The sequence below is a fragment of the Thunnus maccoyii genome, chromosome 5, assembly GCF_910596095.1.
Source record: "Thunnus maccoyii chromosome 5, fThuMac1.1, whole genome shotgun sequence".
In the NCBI taxonomy this organism is placed as follows: Eukaryota; Metazoa; Chordata; class Actinopteri; order Scombriformes; family Scombridae; genus Thunnus; species Thunnus maccoyii.
In genome coordinates, this window is record NC_056537.1 from 27,868,006 (window position 1) to 27,885,246 (window position 17,241).

At 40.0% G+C, this 17,241-nt stretch overlaps 3 protein-coding genes across 6 annotated transcripts; 1 reads left to right on the forward strand and 2 right to left on the reverse strand.

Annotated features, from left to right (window-relative positions):
• Positions 1-705: 705 nt before the first annotated feature.
• polr2c (RNA polymerase II subunit C) lies at positions 706-4,345 on the reverse strand. The gene is made up of 9 exons (XM_042411997.1): positions 4,155-4,345; positions 3,613-3,662; positions 2,973-3,041; positions 2,830-2,882; positions 2,045-2,173; positions 1,914-1,965; positions 1,651-1,819; positions 1,452-1,526; positions 706-1,333 (listed from the first exon to the last, which is right to left on the reverse strand). Exons 1-9 carry the CDS (start codon positions 4,238-4,240, stop codon positions 1,189-1,191), a joined length of 828 nt encoding a protein of 275 aa, XP_042267931.1. The 5' UTR covers positions 4,241-4,345; the 3' UTR covers positions 706-1,188.
• A 420-nt stretch (positions 4,346-4,765) lies between these two features.
• coq9 (coenzyme Q9 homolog (S. cerevisiae)) lies at positions 4,766-11,625 on the reverse strand. 2 transcript variants are annotated; one of them, XM_042411924.1, is made up of 9 exons: positions 11,519-11,625; positions 9,586-9,820; positions 9,207-9,342; positions 7,563-7,705; positions 7,167-7,251; positions 6,934-7,038; positions 5,510-5,665; positions 5,297-5,350; positions 4,766-5,132 (listed from the first exon to the last, which is right to left on the reverse strand). In XM_042411924.1, exons 1-9 carry the CDS (start codon positions 11,574-11,576, stop codon positions 5,097-5,099), a joined length of 1,008 nt encoding a protein of 335 aa, XP_042267858.1. In that variant the 5' UTR covers positions 11,577-11,625; the 3' UTR covers positions 4,766-5,096. The 2 variants fall into 2 exon arrangements, with proteins under 2 accessions (XP_042267858.1, XP_042267857.1); XM_042411923.1 differs by having other exon boundaries at positions 6,832-7,038.
• A 301-nt stretch (positions 11,626-11,926) lies between these two features.
• ciapin1 (cytokine induced apoptosis inhibitor 1) lies at positions 11,927-16,944 on the forward strand. 3 transcript variants are annotated; one of them, XM_042412230.1, is made up of 9 exons: positions 11,927-12,011; positions 12,974-13,136; positions 13,495-13,638; positions 13,981-14,060; positions 14,767-14,935; positions 15,558-15,637; positions 15,827-15,948; positions 16,030-16,111; positions 16,205-16,944. In XM_042412230.1, the coding sequence occupies exons 2-9, from the start codon at positions 12,980-12,982 to the stop codon at positions 16,313-16,315; spliced, it is 945 nt and encodes a 314-aa protein (XP_042268164.1). In that variant the 5' UTR covers positions 11,927-12,011; positions 12,974-12,979; the 3' UTR covers positions 16,316-16,944. The 3 variants fall into 3 exon arrangements, with proteins under 3 accessions (XP_042268164.1, XP_042268167.1, XP_042268165.1); XM_042412233.1 differs by having other exon boundaries at positions 15,561-15,637; XM_042412231.1 differs by lacking the exon at positions 11,927-12,011 and adding an exon at positions 12,103-12,186.
• The last annotated feature ends 297 nt before the right edge of the window (positions 16,945-17,241 follow it).

Sequence of the window (17,241 nt, forward strand, 5' to 3'; positions counted from 1 at the left end):
CCGCTCCTTGTAAAAACATTCAAAATAAAAGCCTCCTTGAAGAAAATCCAGCGGAAATGAAAGTTTTTCTGAAGAAATGTGAGAATCAGCAGCACCATCTGTGTACCATTTAATGTTATCCATTATTGTAGCATGTTCAATTGTCTTTATCGAATTAATGTCTTTCGGCTAAATCATATTTGATGCAGGGGTTGATTTTGAAAGTTAAGAACAACTTGATAGACTACCAGCAATTCACAACAGTGTTGATCAGACAAAAAAAAAAGATTTTAAACTACAGCTGTGGTCAGATTCAGGCTTTTAATGTGAACATGTCACTTTGGCCCTGGTATACTGTCTCTGACTTGACACATCCCCACTATGGATGAAGGTCCATTAATAGAGTCCAGAGACATGACACTGTAGGCAGGTTAGAGTGCTGGCAGAGATCCATGATTATAAAATGTACAATAACAAACTTTCACAAATTAAGACTTTTGGCCAATAAATTAATCTGAATAACTTGTTACCTTCTACTGCACTTGTTTTCATCTTCTTCATATTTGCAGGTTAGTTTTTACGAAAGCCTGAGTTTATTTTGCTGAGCTGTACTATTTTGTATTTTTATATTTAGTATTATACTCTGTGCATATAAATGATCTTGAACTTTCTGATAATTACAATAAGGAAATAATAAGAGATTACCAAGTTTTTTGAAACAGATTTATTTAAAAAGTGACATTTGACAAAATAATTATCTAGTTTAAATGTTACATTGACAACAACAAAACTTTATTTGCATCATTCTGAGAGCTTTCAGACACTGACCTTGCATCACACACACAACTTCTGTTACAGTCACTGCTGGTGCTGGAATAATTTCAAGAATACACATCCAGATAAGAGAAAATGTGTAAACTTTTTACTTGGAGGTCTGATAATAATAATGACTTGATTTCTAAAAATAAGACACTTAACATATTCATTTTTACAACTCTCAAGCCAAATGAGGACTCACTGGTTCAAATTACCCACAGCTCAAGAATTACTGATCAGCCTTTGATAACAGATACATACAGATCTGAGACCAGTATCCAGGGAGGATCCAACTGATTCCTCAAAGAGCAACCTGAACACTGATCCTAGATCAGCCGTCTGATCAGAAGAAAGTTGTGTGAATGCAGGTCCTGGTCTGTAAGTGAGACACTCTCAGTTGATGGTGAGCACGTCGCTCTGGATCTCGTGGCTCAGTTGTGTCTGCAGGTCGCTCAGCTTCTTCTTGAGGACAGCCAGCGCCGACATGACGATGGTCTCCGGTCGCAGAGAGCCGCAAGACTCCACGTTGTAGAAGAACCTGCGGGGAGAAAAGTGACAGATGAGTCCCGTCGTAGTTCTGGCTGTCACTGCTGGCTAATTTGTCTTACAACATGCACTCCACCTGTGCTCAGGTATGATTTAGATTCTTTCCTCACCTTTCTGGTTTTCCATTGGGGTCATAGGGAGCTTGAACCTCATCTTCCTCAATCTCTGAGTATTCACTCTTTGGCCTGGAAATAAGAGTGATGTCAGTTCAGATAAAACACACCGAGGTGTTTGGGGGGGTGTGAGGAATTCTGTGGTAATGATTCTATAATACACAATTATCCCCCATGCTGAGAACAAATAACGCACCATTCTTCAGGTCGTGGGTAGACTGTGTGCCGCAGTGCGTTGTCTGGGTCGTACTCAAACGACACCCCCGCTGTTGGGTTCCACTTGGCATGCTCCTTACCAAAACCTTTCTTGGCGTAAGCTCTGAGTCGCAGTTCCTGTCCTTTACGTAGCTTCACCAACAAAATGTCTGTGTTGTATCAGTGACAGAGAGACATTTTTTTAATGTGAAATAACATGATGGAAAAACACTTGACAATAAGCGGAGGCGGCTACAAGCTTACCATCTTGTTCAACGTAGTCATTGGGATCATTGTCTCGACTCCTAGAAGTCACCTGGAAAGTCAAATTCAAACACTGTCAGCTTTTTCTTTTGCTTCCACTTAAAACTTCAACAAGTGGAGAAAAGACTCACGGGGATGACTCGGGGGTTGTTGGACAACAGGTCACGTGAGGTGACATGGCGCGTCTGGTCCTCAGTGCAACGAACATCCAACGTCAGCTCAACAGAACACTCTGGACAGAAATCATCACAGGTACAGTCCTGCAGAAGGATCAGACACGGGGCAGAGACAGAGGAAAAACGATGTCTGTCATCCAGCAAACATAGTTAACAAACTGTAAAAGGACATAGAGGATAATATCCAACTACACCATATTTATATAGTATAGTTTGGACGTATGGTTTTAAAAAAAATCTAGAAGACTCTCTTCCAGTAGCAAATATCTGTACAGAATAGGAGTCAAGCTGATGTCTATCACACCGGACTGTATGAAATTCATTGTGGTGGCAATGTAGCAGCAGTTGCTTTGTACAAAACTGTGTATGCAGATTCAAGATATTAGGAAAATGCCACGAAACAATTACAATTATAACGTGACAAAAAACTTGAAATTATAATTCTAAACTTTAGGACATTTTTGTGTATTTTTTAATTTAAAAAAAGCGTAATACAATATTAAAAAGGAGGATGCGAAATAGGAAACATGCACAAGTAAAATGATATACAAACATACTGTAAACACTAAGAGCCAATTATTATAAAACCATACTGTATATAATTACACTGTAAGAAGTTACTTAATCACAAACAGTGATCAAGTTTAGAGTGTGGGGTGGTATAACTTGTGTTTCAGTGCCAGGAGAGTTTAAATATAACTGGGATACATCACTGATGACTGATACGACTGTTTACTTACCCTGGAATACTGCATTTTGTCCACAATGTCATCGCTGGTGAGGGGTATGAGACCTGTCAACACAAGAGACATCAGTGTTTACATGACTTCTCTGGTCATGCTTCAACAATACGACAAATTTCTCTGGAGTTGCAGATACATACCGACTCTGTGTGCAATGAACTCATCATGCAGTACTGATGAATTGGCATCTATCTGGATCCAGTCGATCGCTGTAAATAAAGTAATGCAAGTTCAAGTTAGTTATTTAGAGATTTTGTGAGTATTACTGTGTGGGGAAAAAGTGCTACACAGACTACATTCTCCATTGCTCTGTGGCTTCCTGATATAAAGAGGATAATTCCCATGTTGCTGATGCAGTCACGAAACTCTCCAACACCACAAATGAAACGTATTTGTATTTTTTATTTGCTTTTTGGACAGTTCCTGCACTCGACCCTTCGGTCAAATGACAAAGTACACCTAACAAGAATTTGCTCTTACAACAGTTCAGTCATCTTTAGCTGCCAAAAGACATCATGCTCCATCAAACTAAACCTTATACCGACCACAGTACTTTCCTGTGAGTAAGTTCCTTCAAACCTAGTCACATTCAGACATCCTAAAAGAACAAAGGGAGCTAAAATAATCCCACCACAGCTCTGTGATGTAAAGAAGCAGTCCAGCAGCTTCTCAGTGATAGCCTAGTATATGTATGATGTTGTTTATATGTAATGAAAAAGCAGCTTTAGCCCTCATAAAGTCAGTGAAAAATACATTTGGCCAATTAAAAAGATAGTTTACCTATAGTGGCAACTTCTGACATGAAGACACGACGTATGGAGTTTGCAACGCTGAAACACACAGAAAGACATGACGTTAATGTTTAACATGCAACTATTTATAATATAACTTTGATACAACTAGCTAATATCAATGCAGCCTCCACTTTCAGTCCTTCTTTAACTCCAATTTGACCGTCAGCAGTTAACCAGAGTAATTTACAAGATTCAGAAATGTCGAGCAAGGAAAAGCTGCACTTTCTTGAACTGAGGTATTGTATTGATGTTTAGTATTTACTAACAAGGAACATTGCTTTCTCTCTTTCGATAATAAATGCGGTTTATTTATATGTTATATAGTTTTAACTTCTGAAATATCAGAAACACTTGTTCACCTCTTAGCTAGTTGTATCTAACTAGAGTCTACAGAACTAACTGTAGGTATTTTATTCCTCCTTAGTTCATTTATTTAACATTAACTCTCATCTTAACAGTGTTTTGGTGCAGCAGGAGGGTGATTACAGCTCTGTGCTAACGTTACTCACTCTTTGAACAGATACTTACGCCAAATCGGTGTTTTCAATCATAAACTTCACATTTTCGTCTGTCAGTTCAGTGATTTTCACCGTCGGCTGGTTAGCATACGGCATTATTGGAGTAAATTAAGGATAAATATTAACGTTAATAACTCGTCCACACGACACTCCACTACCGCTGCTCCTGCTTGAAGGCCTCCACGGAAATATTTACAGGCCGATGATTGGTCAGAAGACGTGTATACGATTACTGATTGGTTACACTGATTTATGGAGGCGGGCTTTAGATTAATATCCGGGTCACACTACGCGTAGAAACTCATTTTCAAAATAAAAGCGCTCAGCGACCGTTTGTTTTGTTCTTTGAAAAACTTTATTTGTCCTGCCCAACGTGGACACTTTAAAGCCTCGCGTATAGTATAGCTATTTTAAATTCTTCTGATGGCACAAATTTTTGTCCGTAGAAAAATGAAACAATTCCAGTGAAAATCCTGCTGCTTAAGTTTTATTGCCAGTCATTTTCTTGACACTAAGTGAGAAATTCACACTGCAAAACTTTACTACTGAACCAAGTCTTTATAGTGGATGAGTGATTTCATTTTAATCAGATAATTAAAGACCAAACAAAAACGCTCAATATACAATAATAACTACTTTATTGGAGTTTTAATTGACCTGACAACAAATTATCTGGTTCTTGCCTCCTCTTATACAAAGGAAAAATTGATCTGAGCAGGAGAGTGAAATCAGGGACAATGAAACAAAACAATACATAGCCTCTGGTCCTGCAAGTGAACAGAGAGAAAGAGCTATGTCCTGTGACAAATGACTTCTCCTGACGAATAAAAGCCATAATCCAACACTTTCAGATCCACACAGTTAATCAGAAAGAAGAGCAAAAGGAAAATTGATCTTCAGCTCGTGATACAGGCGAGATGGTCGGTATCAGTTTTGGCGGAGATCTTTTACATCATCGCCTCTGGTTCATTCCTGTGAGGTTCTTCAGCTGTAAACACAAGCAAAACATGAGACACAGTTCAAGCAATACACTCAGGCTCTCTTACATATATTTTAGAACAATCTAAATTATGTGAAATGCAGCATCTGAAGGGTGTTGAAGTTTTGAAAAGAAGAGAACATATAAATGATGAACATGAGGTAAAGACTTACCGTTACAGCAGCTCCCATGAGCCCCTGCACCACTGTTTCACCAGTCGACTGCATCTGCAGAATAAACAGACAAGTTATAGCGTATGAGGCTAAACCAGGTTGTGTAATGCGACAGTACTTAACTGACTTCACTTCTGGGTAAAGTTTGGAAACCACACTTCCTCTGTTCATGACTCTGCTGAACTCTTTGATATGATATGTGGTGCACTCTACCTGTTTGGCAGTGGTTGCCATATTGGTTACATCCTGAATGCGGTTGTCAAGGAAGTTCCAGGTGTCCTGGAAGTCCGGGGAGGAATCCTGAACCATCACTAGCTCGGTGGTGTTAAAGATGCCTGTCAGTGCTGCCCTTTTTGTGTACCAATTCATCTACAAAGGAAAGAGGTGGGACAGACAGTTCATACAGTAAATGTATTTGAGGTAAAGTGCCTTAGATTAAAATGCATACAGCAATATGTAAGCAATATGTAACATGTAACAGAAGAAAACCCTAAATAAAAGTGTAACAGCAACAAAAGAAAAGAGAAGAGAAAAAGTTATAGTCAGAAAACTTAATACTGTAAACCCTGAAGACATACTGAGGAAAAAAGTCAGCTTGTTTAAGGAGTTACATCATTTAAAAGCACAGTGCTGGATAACTACAGATGTGTTTTCTCACAGCTGATCAGGTGCCATTTATTGTCACAAATAGCGCCTCACTAAAATAAAGAGCAGCTGCAGCACAGTGGTTTCAAAAACTGTTGCTGTATGTGTTTTGCACACACGCCTTACTGGTGCTCTGATGATGGCTTGAAAGTCATAAAACATAATGCTGTCACACCTTTATAGTTTGTGATTCTGCTTTATAGAACTGATAAAACTACAGCTGTGATGCCACTTGTAGAAGGAAGAGTTGTTATCCTTCCTGCTGTGCTTCATGCTACCAAATGTCTTACATTACAAATGCACAAGCAAAGGTTGTCATATCATTAGGAAGCCTGTGTTAAAGTGTGCAATAAAACAAGACGGCAAACCAACAAAGGAACTTGTGCTGTGTTAAATATCTGTTTTGTTTTGTATTGTATTGATTTTGGCATATTTAAATGTCACATTGACAAACATTTATAAAAGTTACTGTCATGCTGTAAAGAAATGTAAAAGGATAATTCATGATGAGGTGTTCCAGTATAATTTATATCAGTGGACGGTACAGAAGTGAAGAACACATTGAAAGTCCATTAATTCTTTATATTTAGATATTTCAGTGATCATCTAACCATGTTTTAAAGTCCTTCTGGCCAATGTGGTGAGAGTATTTGATTTAAGCCCTCGTTAGTTTAAATTCATCACTATTATCGCTTTGCTTACTTTGAGATTAACATCTAAGTTAATAAACTAGAACAGTGATTTACTTTTTACTGGAACTATGTTAAGGTTTCCAAATATATGTTTTTAAAGGGGCATCTGCCAACCAATCAGAAACAAGAAACAAGACTTTTTTTGTGGTGTTAAAAGGGAGAGGGTGAGGTGTTGGTGGGGGAGAGGGGGAGAGTAACCTGGGAGGAAGCAGGCCGGATATTGTGGGGGTTGTGATGAAAGGGAGACAGGAAGGTGTGAGAAGAAGAGGGGGGGGATCGAGGCTGATAGGATCCACTCACGTCTGTGGATCGGTCTCCGGCATAGTACCAGATGTCGTCCACCAGGGTGGAGAGGTGCTTCAGGCTGTCAGGGATGTTGTGAGGGAGGAGCAGCAAGCTCATGGCCTGAGGACACAGTCACAAAGTCAAACACAAGTCCTGACCTCTGACAGTAACGACAGTGACGACCAACGAAAGAGGACACACAGGTCGGCCAGTCCTCGTGCTCATCATCATCATCATCATCATCATACCTGTGGCCATGTCTCTATGTAGGGGATGTACATCCTCAGTCTGGTCTCTATAGCGTCTCTTAGAAAGTCAGCAGTCTTCTTCGCTCTGCAACACAGTGGTCAAAGTTTAAAGCTGAAATCTAGAGCTCTGACAGGTTACAGAAACAGCAGGACTGTAAATAACCAACTTCAGGTATTTGTAAGTGAAAAAGGAAAATCCTTTTTTTGCAAAACTTAAACTAACTGAATGTTAAAGTTGATAAAAATCATCACACAGGGACCTTTTCTATATTCTCTTTTTCCCTGAAGGCCCGAGGTTGAGCTATGAAAAATGATTTTGCATTTTAATAGTAGAAGGGGACTAGAGATGCAGGTGTGTGTGTGTGTGTGTGTGTGTGTGTCTGTGCGCGCACGTACTCAGCCTGGCCCAGCTGGATCTCTTTGTGTTGTTCAGCCAGGATATCTGTCAGCTGTGAGTTGCACTGGGCGATGAAATGAAGGACCAAGTCTCCACCTCCATTGTAGAACATACCGGTGGAAGCAGAGGACAGGCCCAGTGTCTGGTACCAACACACACACACACACACACACACACACACCAAGAAACAAAAACAAACAGGCAAGGCAACATGAGCAAAACATCAGCTGTTTTAACAGACACTTTGAAATCTCCATTCATTCTCTAGATTTTCATTACAGGCAATGTATGACTCACAACTCGTTTTCCTTCTCACTTATTTCCTGTTTTTGGTAGATTTTACACTTTCGTGTACTGTTCACGTGAGGCAATTCTAATACGCTGAATGCTGCATTCATGTTACATCAGGAGATGTGAGAGAACAGGATAAAATCCAACCGCTACATCTCTGAAGTGGTCACATGTTGATTTTTAGTATCTAAGACTGCAGATATTGGTGGATTTGCTGAGGTTTGTTGGATTGTACATTTGTGTAGACATGATCCATCAATCCACCTATAGACCGGTTCTGGTCAGTGTCAAACTGTACAATTTTGCAGCATAGCAGAGTGTGTGATGAAAGTCTGATGAATCATAGTGCTATGGCGTAAATAATATTAAAAAAAACCAGAAGCATACAGTGATATGGCATGAACCAGCCTCACTCATCTGTGTTCTCATCTTTAGAAAATCTAGTGAAATAATGAACAATCTTTGGTCAAAGCGCATCCACTTTTATGCATCAAAGACCCTAAAGCGAGGAGGAGGAGACCGTGAACAGTGTCATGTTCAGGGAAGAGAGGAAGACATAGAAGGCTGAAAGTGAGCTTGAGGAATGATACATTTTTAGCAGCAGCTTGCGAGTGTATTCTGCATGACTTTACGTCAGATTCTGATTGGTTGGTTTGTAGATGTGGGTGAAAGCAGAGGTCACATTGGGAGATTTTGCTCCTACATTTATGACGCAGCCTGTCTTTGGTTGCTGTGTGTCTCACAGCATCATGTAAGACCAACAATTTGATTGACAATCAAAGATTTCATCACATTTTTCTCAAGATTGTCAACTTCTGTCTGGGACAGCCCAGAATCACAAGGCGTATAATCAGAGAGAACGATTAGTTGATTCATCAATTAGTTAAAACAAAGAAAGCAACCATTTTGACAAACGATGAATTGTTTTAGTATTTTTTTAAGCAAACATTTGCTTAAATTTGAATATTTAATTCTTTTCTTTGTCATACATGACAGTAAACTTCATATCTTTGGGTTTTGGACTGTTGGTCAAACAAAACAAGACATATGAAGACGTCACCTTTGATAGTTTTCTGACATTTCATTGACAAAACGATTAATCAATTAATTGAGAAAATAATCATGAAATTAATCTATAATGAAAATAATTATTAGTTGCAGCCCTAATATCAGGTTTGGGAAAGACCCCATGTAAACCCTCTACACCCTCCCTGAAATGACATACAAGCATTTCTTATCAAACTATTTCCCCAAAATGTCTACTTACATTATATTTACACTACATCTGACGTGACTTGAACGCAACACACATTTAAGTGCTGTTACTGGCAGCACTTTTAACAGCAGCTCACCTCAGCGCCGGCCGCAATGGCCTCCATCGACCAGCCGTGCTGCGGGACGAACTCCAGAGCAGCGTTCAGGATTCGAGCCTGCAGCTGCTCCTCTGTTTCATACTCCTCATTTTGTTCTCCGCTCTGGTCCTGGTAACTTTCCACACACACACACACACACACACACACACACACACACACACACACACACACACACACAAAAAATGATGTTTCAGAAAATAAATGAAGCACAGAGAGAGAACATGAGCTGAGGTCAAAGTTAGCTCTACTGCACTGAATTTGAACTTCAGAAATTCTGTAATCTGGCATTTGTAAAGTGCACACAGCAAACTTTGGTTACATAATAAATATCCAGCAGCTCTTGCTGACTCTGACTGACCTGGTGTTTGGCCTGGCAGCCTCCTCTGCCGCTGGGTCAGACGCTGAGTCTCCATGGGATGCCGCTGCTGTGTCCTGTTCAGCAGAGTGAGCCTGGTAGTGCTCGTGATAGGTGGTGGATGAGGAAGATGAGGGTTTGTCGGATTTGGATTCATCCTGAAGCCTCAGTGCTGCGCAGTGGAAGCCTCGTCTCAGGCCGCTGCACTGAGGCTTCCTTGCTGCCGGTGCAGACACCACTGGAGGCAGGAATAGTTTAGTTAGCCTCTCAGTTGTGACCAAACTGCATTAAAAAATCTGGCAATTATACTAAAATTCATGCTCAACAAAACATGCACAGTCATGGGCAAATATATTGGGATGTTTGCACTTTTTTTTAAAGTTGACTACAGTGCCACTGGCTTCAAATGTCTTGATAACACTGTGTGCTGTTGATATTGAAACATTTATATCCTGAAATGAGCTTGTAGGCTTGAGATTGGCCTGTGCTTGGCTGCAATCTTTTCTACAATTTTTGTAATTTTATTATTACGCCTGCGCTTTTCCTTCTGTGACATGTCAAAATGTCAACAAGTTCTACTCTTCTGACAAATCTCTGCTTCTCTTTCTTCCCTTCAGTGTGTTTTACAACAGTGACACAGAGCAGCAGAATGAGAAAGTACTTTAAAAGTGTAAACATTTGCAGGAAGAATTATGCATTGTAGGAAAATGTGCAACGTCTGGGGTCTTCTGATAATTTTGGCACTCAAGTGATTCACCAAGCATATTTTCACCGTGTATTTTAGTGGATGAACAGGGAATTTAGTAGAATTGCAGAAGCTGTAACACTTAAAGGACAGGTTCACTATTTTTCATGTCTGTCTTAAAACAACAGTCAAGAGCCCAAATTAACATTGAAACAGGTTTTTCTTGCTGTAATCATTCCTCCTGTTCATACTGACCATTAGAAGATCCCTTCATAATGCACTTACAATGTAAATGATGGGGGACAAAATCCATAGTCCTCCTCCTGTGAAAAAATGTACCTAAAAGTTTATCTGAAGCTAATATGAAGCTTCAGTAAATATCTTTCATCACTACAGTCTTTTTAGTGCCAAAGTCCTTCTTTTTGTTACTATACTTCCACCACAGCTCAACAGGGAAACACAAAGAGGGAATTTGATGGTAAAAAGACTGTAAATGTGTCAGATATCCACTTGATATGATTAACTCAGACTGCTGAAGTCTCATATAAGCTTCACATCAACTTTTAAATGCATTTTTGCACTAAATGACTGTATGGACACACTATGGATTTTGGCCTCCATCACTTACATTGAAAGCACATTTGAAGGGGATCTTTTAATGTCCAGTATGAACAGGAGGAATGATTACAGCGAGGAAAAACCTCTTTCACTGTTCATATGGACACCTGACTGTCGGACACACTTGAAAAATAATGAACCTATATCTTTAACCAGTGAAACTAAAGCTTGTACAGTGGATTACACGTGTGTGTGCCCACTAGTATAACTAGTATAGTATAAAGTAGCTTCTTATGATCAGAAAAGTTTCACACACAAGAATCTGAGCTATTTATAGGCAGTTGAGAGAAACACTTTGACAGCTTGCATAACCAGGGTGAAGACGCCCCCAGCTGCAGGAACATGTTTATCATACAATGCATGTTTTAGGATTGAGGTCTAACAAACCAAACCACTGCTAACTAATATATATCCTACTAACTGTTTAGCTTTTAAAGCCACAGCCAACATAATGTCTGCCCTTCATGATCACCTTCTCTGACAAGTGACAAGCACGGACGCGGAGAGCTAACGTCAACATTGGCTCGTTTCCACTCTTACAACAAAGAACCACAAGAGTTGAAGATACAGGAATGAATCCACGTCTGGCTGTTGTTAACATGAGAGGACAACACGACAGTCGTCCTATCTTACCACCGGCCAGCCCCCTCAGTGCCCTTCCAGCCCGCACACCTCTCAGCAGCGCCGCCATCTCCAGCTGCCCTAACGGCCTGTTTGCACGCTGTTTCGTCAGTTTAACGCGACTTACAAAGCAGTGAAGACACATAGTCAAGACACCTAGAATAAGACCGGAAAACCAAGGATTTCGTCTTCAAATTAAAACTCATAAAAAAAATCACATTGAAAAATAAGAATAATAGATAACAAATACAGTATAATACAATACAGATATATAATAATATTATACTATATTTTAAATAATAACATATATAATACAATAATAATAATCATCATCATCATAATAATAATGTAGGGTATTCATTTTTTATGTATACTACTTTGCATGACCAGCACGTTGCACAACAGTAATAGAGATTTAATTTTGAAAATACAAACCGGAAAACTTTTTGACTTAGTATAACTTGATACTTTCGCTCTATGTATAACGCTGCCACTGGGTAAGAGGGTAAGTTATGACACTGAGTACGGTCCATTAAAATGTCTATTTTATCAGTAATTAATTCATTTGTAATGATGGTCCAAAAACGTCAGTGTGTGTTTTTCGTGTGTAGCCGTGTGCAGGACTTTTCTAGCGTTAATAACGTGTGTGTGAAGTTGAGACTCCTGCGTCACGCTGTCCGGTAACCTGCTTTCACCTGTGTCAACAACAAGCTAGTCCGTTCACTACTACTTAGCCAAGTTCACTTTATCACGTGATAAAACGTACAATGAATAAGCATATTTCTTGAATGTACAGATGAACGTTTTAGGCTAATAAGGCTGCTTAGAGAGAAGCTTCGAGTACCTTCACGTTTGATAACATGGTGGCTCTTAGCTACGCGCCGCTAACTGAGCAGTATTATGATAAACAGGATATTCAGAATAGTCACATTTCTTTCAGCTATGAACTTTTCTTTAATTTTTCACTTTGTCATTGTACAAATATCTAAATTATCATGTAATGAAGACTACGGTCGCATTATGAGCAGCATTTCAGTATGAAAGCCCTTACAGCCGGTTATATCTTGCTTCGTGTGTTTGGACGAGACGCAGGAGGTGAACACAGCTACATGAACACCGTCATTACTGAATGCAGTCTAGTCCAATATATGAGAATATCATACCGTCTCTATCTTCAGTTTGTGTTGACTCACCTCTGTGCTCATGTTTGAGGCAAGGTTTTGCGGTGGTGTTGCCAAAATACCGGTTTGTTTGACCTCCCCATCACCGAGGAGGATCAACTGAATTGTGTCATTTTTGTGATCAAAGTTTCAAGAACATTTTAAGAAACTGATAAAAGATTGGTTATTGAGATCTACATTGTAAAATACTCCAACACAAACTCAAACAGTGATGTTGTAGTTATTTGGAAATATAAAGACTAATGTGAATCTTTCCTTTTTTTTTTTTTTTTTTAACTTTTTCCAGGACATCATGGCAGACCTTGGCATCAAAACAGGAGACAAAGTGCTGCTGGTTTGGACTCAGCCCTCGGCGCCAGCAGCCCTCAAAAAGTTTGCAGAGGATGTGGGTGCCATGGTTGGTGCGGACGGCAAATTGTCAGTGGAGAACATGGAGAGACTATCGCTGTGTGAGTGACTCTCTGCCTGACTTTGAATTACACTATTCTGTTTCTTTATTAACCTGATAATGACTGTACATGTACCCCAAGCCACAGAATTTAAATAAGACCTTAATTCTGAGCTTAGTTCTAAATGTGAACATTGTAACCTGACGAAGATCCGCATAAGATCGAAACATTGTCTTGATTAAATTTTGTGGCTTGGAGTAAGTGTGCAGGTGTTACCTTCTTTCATTGATACTACTTTCTGATGGCCTTGCACCTACACGGTGTGTGGATAACTACTCTATCACCACATATGTAGGTGATGTGACTCGTCCTTCTGGTGTAGGTATGTGCACTTATTTCTCTTGTCCCCTCCTCTCAGCCTCCCACGCAGCATCCACCTTCGACTGGGTGCTCTCTTGCCTTCTGGCTGACAGCTCGTCCATCCACAGCTCAGAGACTCTTGCAGAGTTAGCCAGAGTGCTCAAACCTGGCGGGAAGATCGTTTTGGAGGAACCAGTCACAGGTGGGAGACGGTGCTGTTGCTTTAAAATAATTTTACACATTTAATTTGAATGGCAGGCTGGATTTCAGACGTGTGTGTGAAGGTCAAAGTGTTGAGTTTTGAGAAGAAAAAAAAAGTAAAGTGCACATGTTGGAATTTGAAGTCTCTGAGACAGATTGGAGTAAAGGTTGGAAGTAAATTGGAGATGCTATACAGTCTTACTTTCACCATGGATATAAACCAGCAAATACACTCATATTTAGTATGTCATGTCTTTATCCACTCGGTCACTGTGCTGCACTGATAACGTCGTGGTTCTGATTGTGATACAATGTGTTTGACTTGTTTCCTTCTCTGTTCCAGGAGCTGATGCTCAGAGTGTGAGGACGGGTGAGAAGCTGATGTCAGCTCTGAAGTTGTCTGGCTTCATGTCAGTGACAGAGGTGAGTCGCAGGGTTAGCAAGCCCACAGAGCCAGAAATATGCTTCTGTTTGTGTGTGTGAGTGCGTAGTTGTTGTTGTGCAGATGTTCACGATAATCTCCTGCCATCATAATATCTCACAAAACAGATGATGTTGCTCGTGATCCTGACTGTGTGTACTCTGACTTAAGGAGCTGCTCAGCATAAACATATTTCAGGAGTCTGGCTCTTAGAGGGGAGTTGTTATCAGGGTGTCTGCAGCTCCTGAACACTCTTAAAAAAGTCACTCCCTCATGAAAGTCATTGGAAGAAAACCAAATGAATTAATCATTTTTCAGTGGTTAATCCATCCATCTTGGGACAGGGGTATTCAGATGGTTGCAATCTGCAAACTCACCGCTAGATGCCCCTAAATCCTGCACACTACCCCTTTAATATATAATTGTACCGGCTGATTAGGTATTTAAAAAGGTCTTAAAAAATCTGCAGAAATGCTGTGTATAGTGTTGAATTATTAATCAATGAATGAAATGCTTTTTTCTCCTTGGCAAGAATGGCATTTCTTGTGGAACGTAAATTATGTAAAAATAGTTTGCGGCATCAGTGTGGTGAAATGTTGAGATATCGACACAAAATGCTGATTGCTACATCAGTGCTAAAAATCTACCAAACTCTGGTGCAAAGGCTCCTTTTTGACTCGGTGACCCTCTTGCTTCGTCTCTCTCCAGGTCAGTAAAAAAGAATTGAGTCCAGAGGCGTTGAACTCTCTCAGGACGGCCACTGGTTACCAAGGAAACACCCTGTCTAGAGTCCGCATATCTGCCTCCAAGCCCAATTTTGAGGTGGGATCATCCAGTCAGCTCAAGCTGTCGTTTGGGAAAAAGACGCCCAAGCCAGGTACTGTAGGTTTATACAGTCTTCTTGCTTTTATGTCTGTTTATATCCACAGCTGTAAAATTCAAGGAGATCACTCTGCATCTGTTGGGAGGTTTGTTCATTTGTCTGTCACATGTTCACACCAATGAAATGACGCTGGTCATTTAATCTACAAATTAACATCTTGAACAATCAAGAAGCAAACTTGTAGAACATTATTATAGTTTCTGCTTTTTGAGGTTTGTTGTAGATCATTTCAGTCTTGGTATAACTGGCCCTGACATGAGTACACAGCTTCATAAGCCCAAGATGCACAAACTGATGTACTGCAGCTGATTTTATAACTAATGTTTTAAATGTTGTTAATCAGTGAATTGCAAACAGCTGTGATGGTACGAAAAAGTATTGAAGTTAATTGATTTGAGAGGTTTTATACTACAGAGCAACCAAAAATGGAGAGATTTGGGACCCAAGTATTAAGTTTCCATCATGTTTTATTTTTCAGTCTTTGTTTTAAATTAGTGTCAATAGTTAACATCAGCAGGTGTGAATGTGAGTGATTTTTTTTTTGTTCTGTCCTTCATGTGAAACTATGATTTGGTTTTGCGGTCAGTTGATGTGAAGCTAATATCATGTGTTGCAGCAGCAGAGAAACCTACTCTGGATCCCAACACTGTGAAAATGTGGACACTCTCAGCCAATGACATGGATGATGATGATGTGGTGAGTTGCAGATTTGAATCTCTCTCTGTCCCGATATAGAGACTCACTAAAGACTGTACAATGTGGGCAGTGGGGTAGGGAGGGGCACATTTTCTCTCACGACCACATACTATATCCTTTCACATTCATAAACGTCTCACAGATATTTCTAGACTTCCTGCGTTTACCGAGCGTCCCCTGTCTCTCTAGGATCTGCTGGACTCTGATGCTCTGCTGGATGAGGATGATTTGAAGAAGCCAGACCCAGCTTCTCTGAAAGCACCCAGCTGTGGAGAGGGAGCCGGCAAGAAGAAGAAAGCCTGCAAGAACTGGTGAGTTGACAACACAAAATCTATTGTGCTTTGAACAGCCTTCAAACCTGTCATGATACTATATGCTGTGTGTTTGTGCAGCACGTGTGGTCTAGCTGAGGAGTTGGAGGAGGAGAGTAAGGGAAAACAGACAAAGAATCTGCCAAAATCTGCCTGTGGAAGTGTGAGTACATTTTGTCCTCGCTTATGATTCTGTGGCAAATGTTGTAGAGGAAACATTTAAATGATATTCCTTTTGTTTGTTTTTTTGTGGTAGTGTTACCTTGGCGATGCGTTCCGATGTGCCAGCTGCCCGTACTTGGGGATGCCAGCATTCAAACCAGGAGAGAAGATTATGCTGGAAAACACCACACTGATGGATGCTTGAAAGCACAAATCTCACTCATACTGCTGCTGATGCTTTAAAACATTACATTCCCTTCTTTTCCATCCACCCCGAGACACCTGAGTCTCTCTGACTGAAAGCTGCTCTGTCAGTGTCACTGCAGATGTGATGGAGATTTGTCAGTTTGTCTGGAGCTCAGTGAGATGGTTTCTGTGTTTCAAATCGCAACACATCACCTTGTTCCCTCAGTGATTCACTAGTGTTGATTGTGACGCTCTCATCCACCAGCAATAGCAAGTCCTGTTTTTGAGAGTTTTGACAATGACCAAAAGTGAGATTTTAGTGAAATGAAGTAAAGTGCACTGTCATTGCAGTTTTACGCCTGCTGTTGTTAATTATGCAAATTATGGTGTGGGAAGTACCTAAAATGCACTGAAATCCATTAGTTTTCTTTTTTGAAATTCCATTTACACTTGACCACTGAAATAGTTTAAAAGTCAAAACCACATAATGTCCAGCGATCCGGTTTAAACATACAGAGACCTACACACGCAGCATATAAACTGTCCACTTCAAGCTTATTTATGTATTTGAAAGCAAGCTGTTTGGCAAAAAAGTGTTGTTGACCTTTTGTGTTTCATTTTAATCCAATAAACTAAACCAGACTGACATTTTATCTCATTTATTTCACTGAATGTGAATGTGGCCAATAGTCATCTGATGGTACATTCTTATGTATATCAGCACATAGTTAGTTGTTCATTCTAAGAACAACGCCACCACAAACTCATTGGACTAGTTCTCACTGTAAACGTATAATCTCAATACAAAATCCAAACTTAAATACTGTTGAAAAGTCTTAAAAGTAATATTAGATTTGACTTGAAAGAGCTCAGTGGTGATGTCACTGCCCTGTCAGCCAATCCCTGCAGTATGTTCTTCAAAAAAGTAAACTCAAGTCATTGAAA

Bases quoted from the DNA above. Each gene is read 5' to 3' on its own strand.
- polr2c (XM_042411997.1), bottom strand. From the start codon at position 4,240: ATGCCGTATGCTAACCAGCCGACGGTGAAAATCACTGAACTGACAGAC. The intron at 3,042-3,612 runs GTAAACTATCTT...CTTTATTTACAG, and splicing joins GTCAGAAGTTGCCACTATAG to CGATCGACTGGATCCAGATA. The intron at 1,527-1,650 runs GTGCGTTATTTG...TCTTATTTCCAG, and splicing joins TACCCACGACCTGAAGAATG to GCCAAAGAGTGAATACTCAG.
- ciapin1 (XM_042412230.1), top strand. From the start codon at position 12,980: ATGGCAGACCTTGGCATCAAAACAGGAGACAAAGTGCTGCTGGTTTGG. The intron at 14,061-14,766 runs GTGAGTCGCAGG...GTCTCTCTCCAG, and splicing joins GCTTCATGTCAGTGACAGAG to GTCAGTAAAAAAGAATTGAG. The intron at 16,112-16,204 runs GTGAGTACATTT...TTTTTGTGGTAG, and splicing joins CAAAATCTGCCTGTGGAAGT to TGTTACCTTGGCGATGCGTT.
- coq9 (XM_042411923.1), bottom strand. From the start codon at position 11,576: ATGGCGGCGCTGCTGAGAGGTGTGCGGGCTGGAAGGGCACTGAGGGGG. The intron at 5,666-6,831 runs GTTACTCTCCCC...TTTCCTTTGTAG, and splicing joins TCCGGCCTGCTTCCTCCCAG to ATGAATTGGTACACAAAAAG. The intron at 5,133-5,296 runs GTAAGTCTTTAC...TTGTGTTTACAG, and splicing joins TCATGGGAGCTGCTGTAACG to CTGAAGAACCTCACAGGAAT.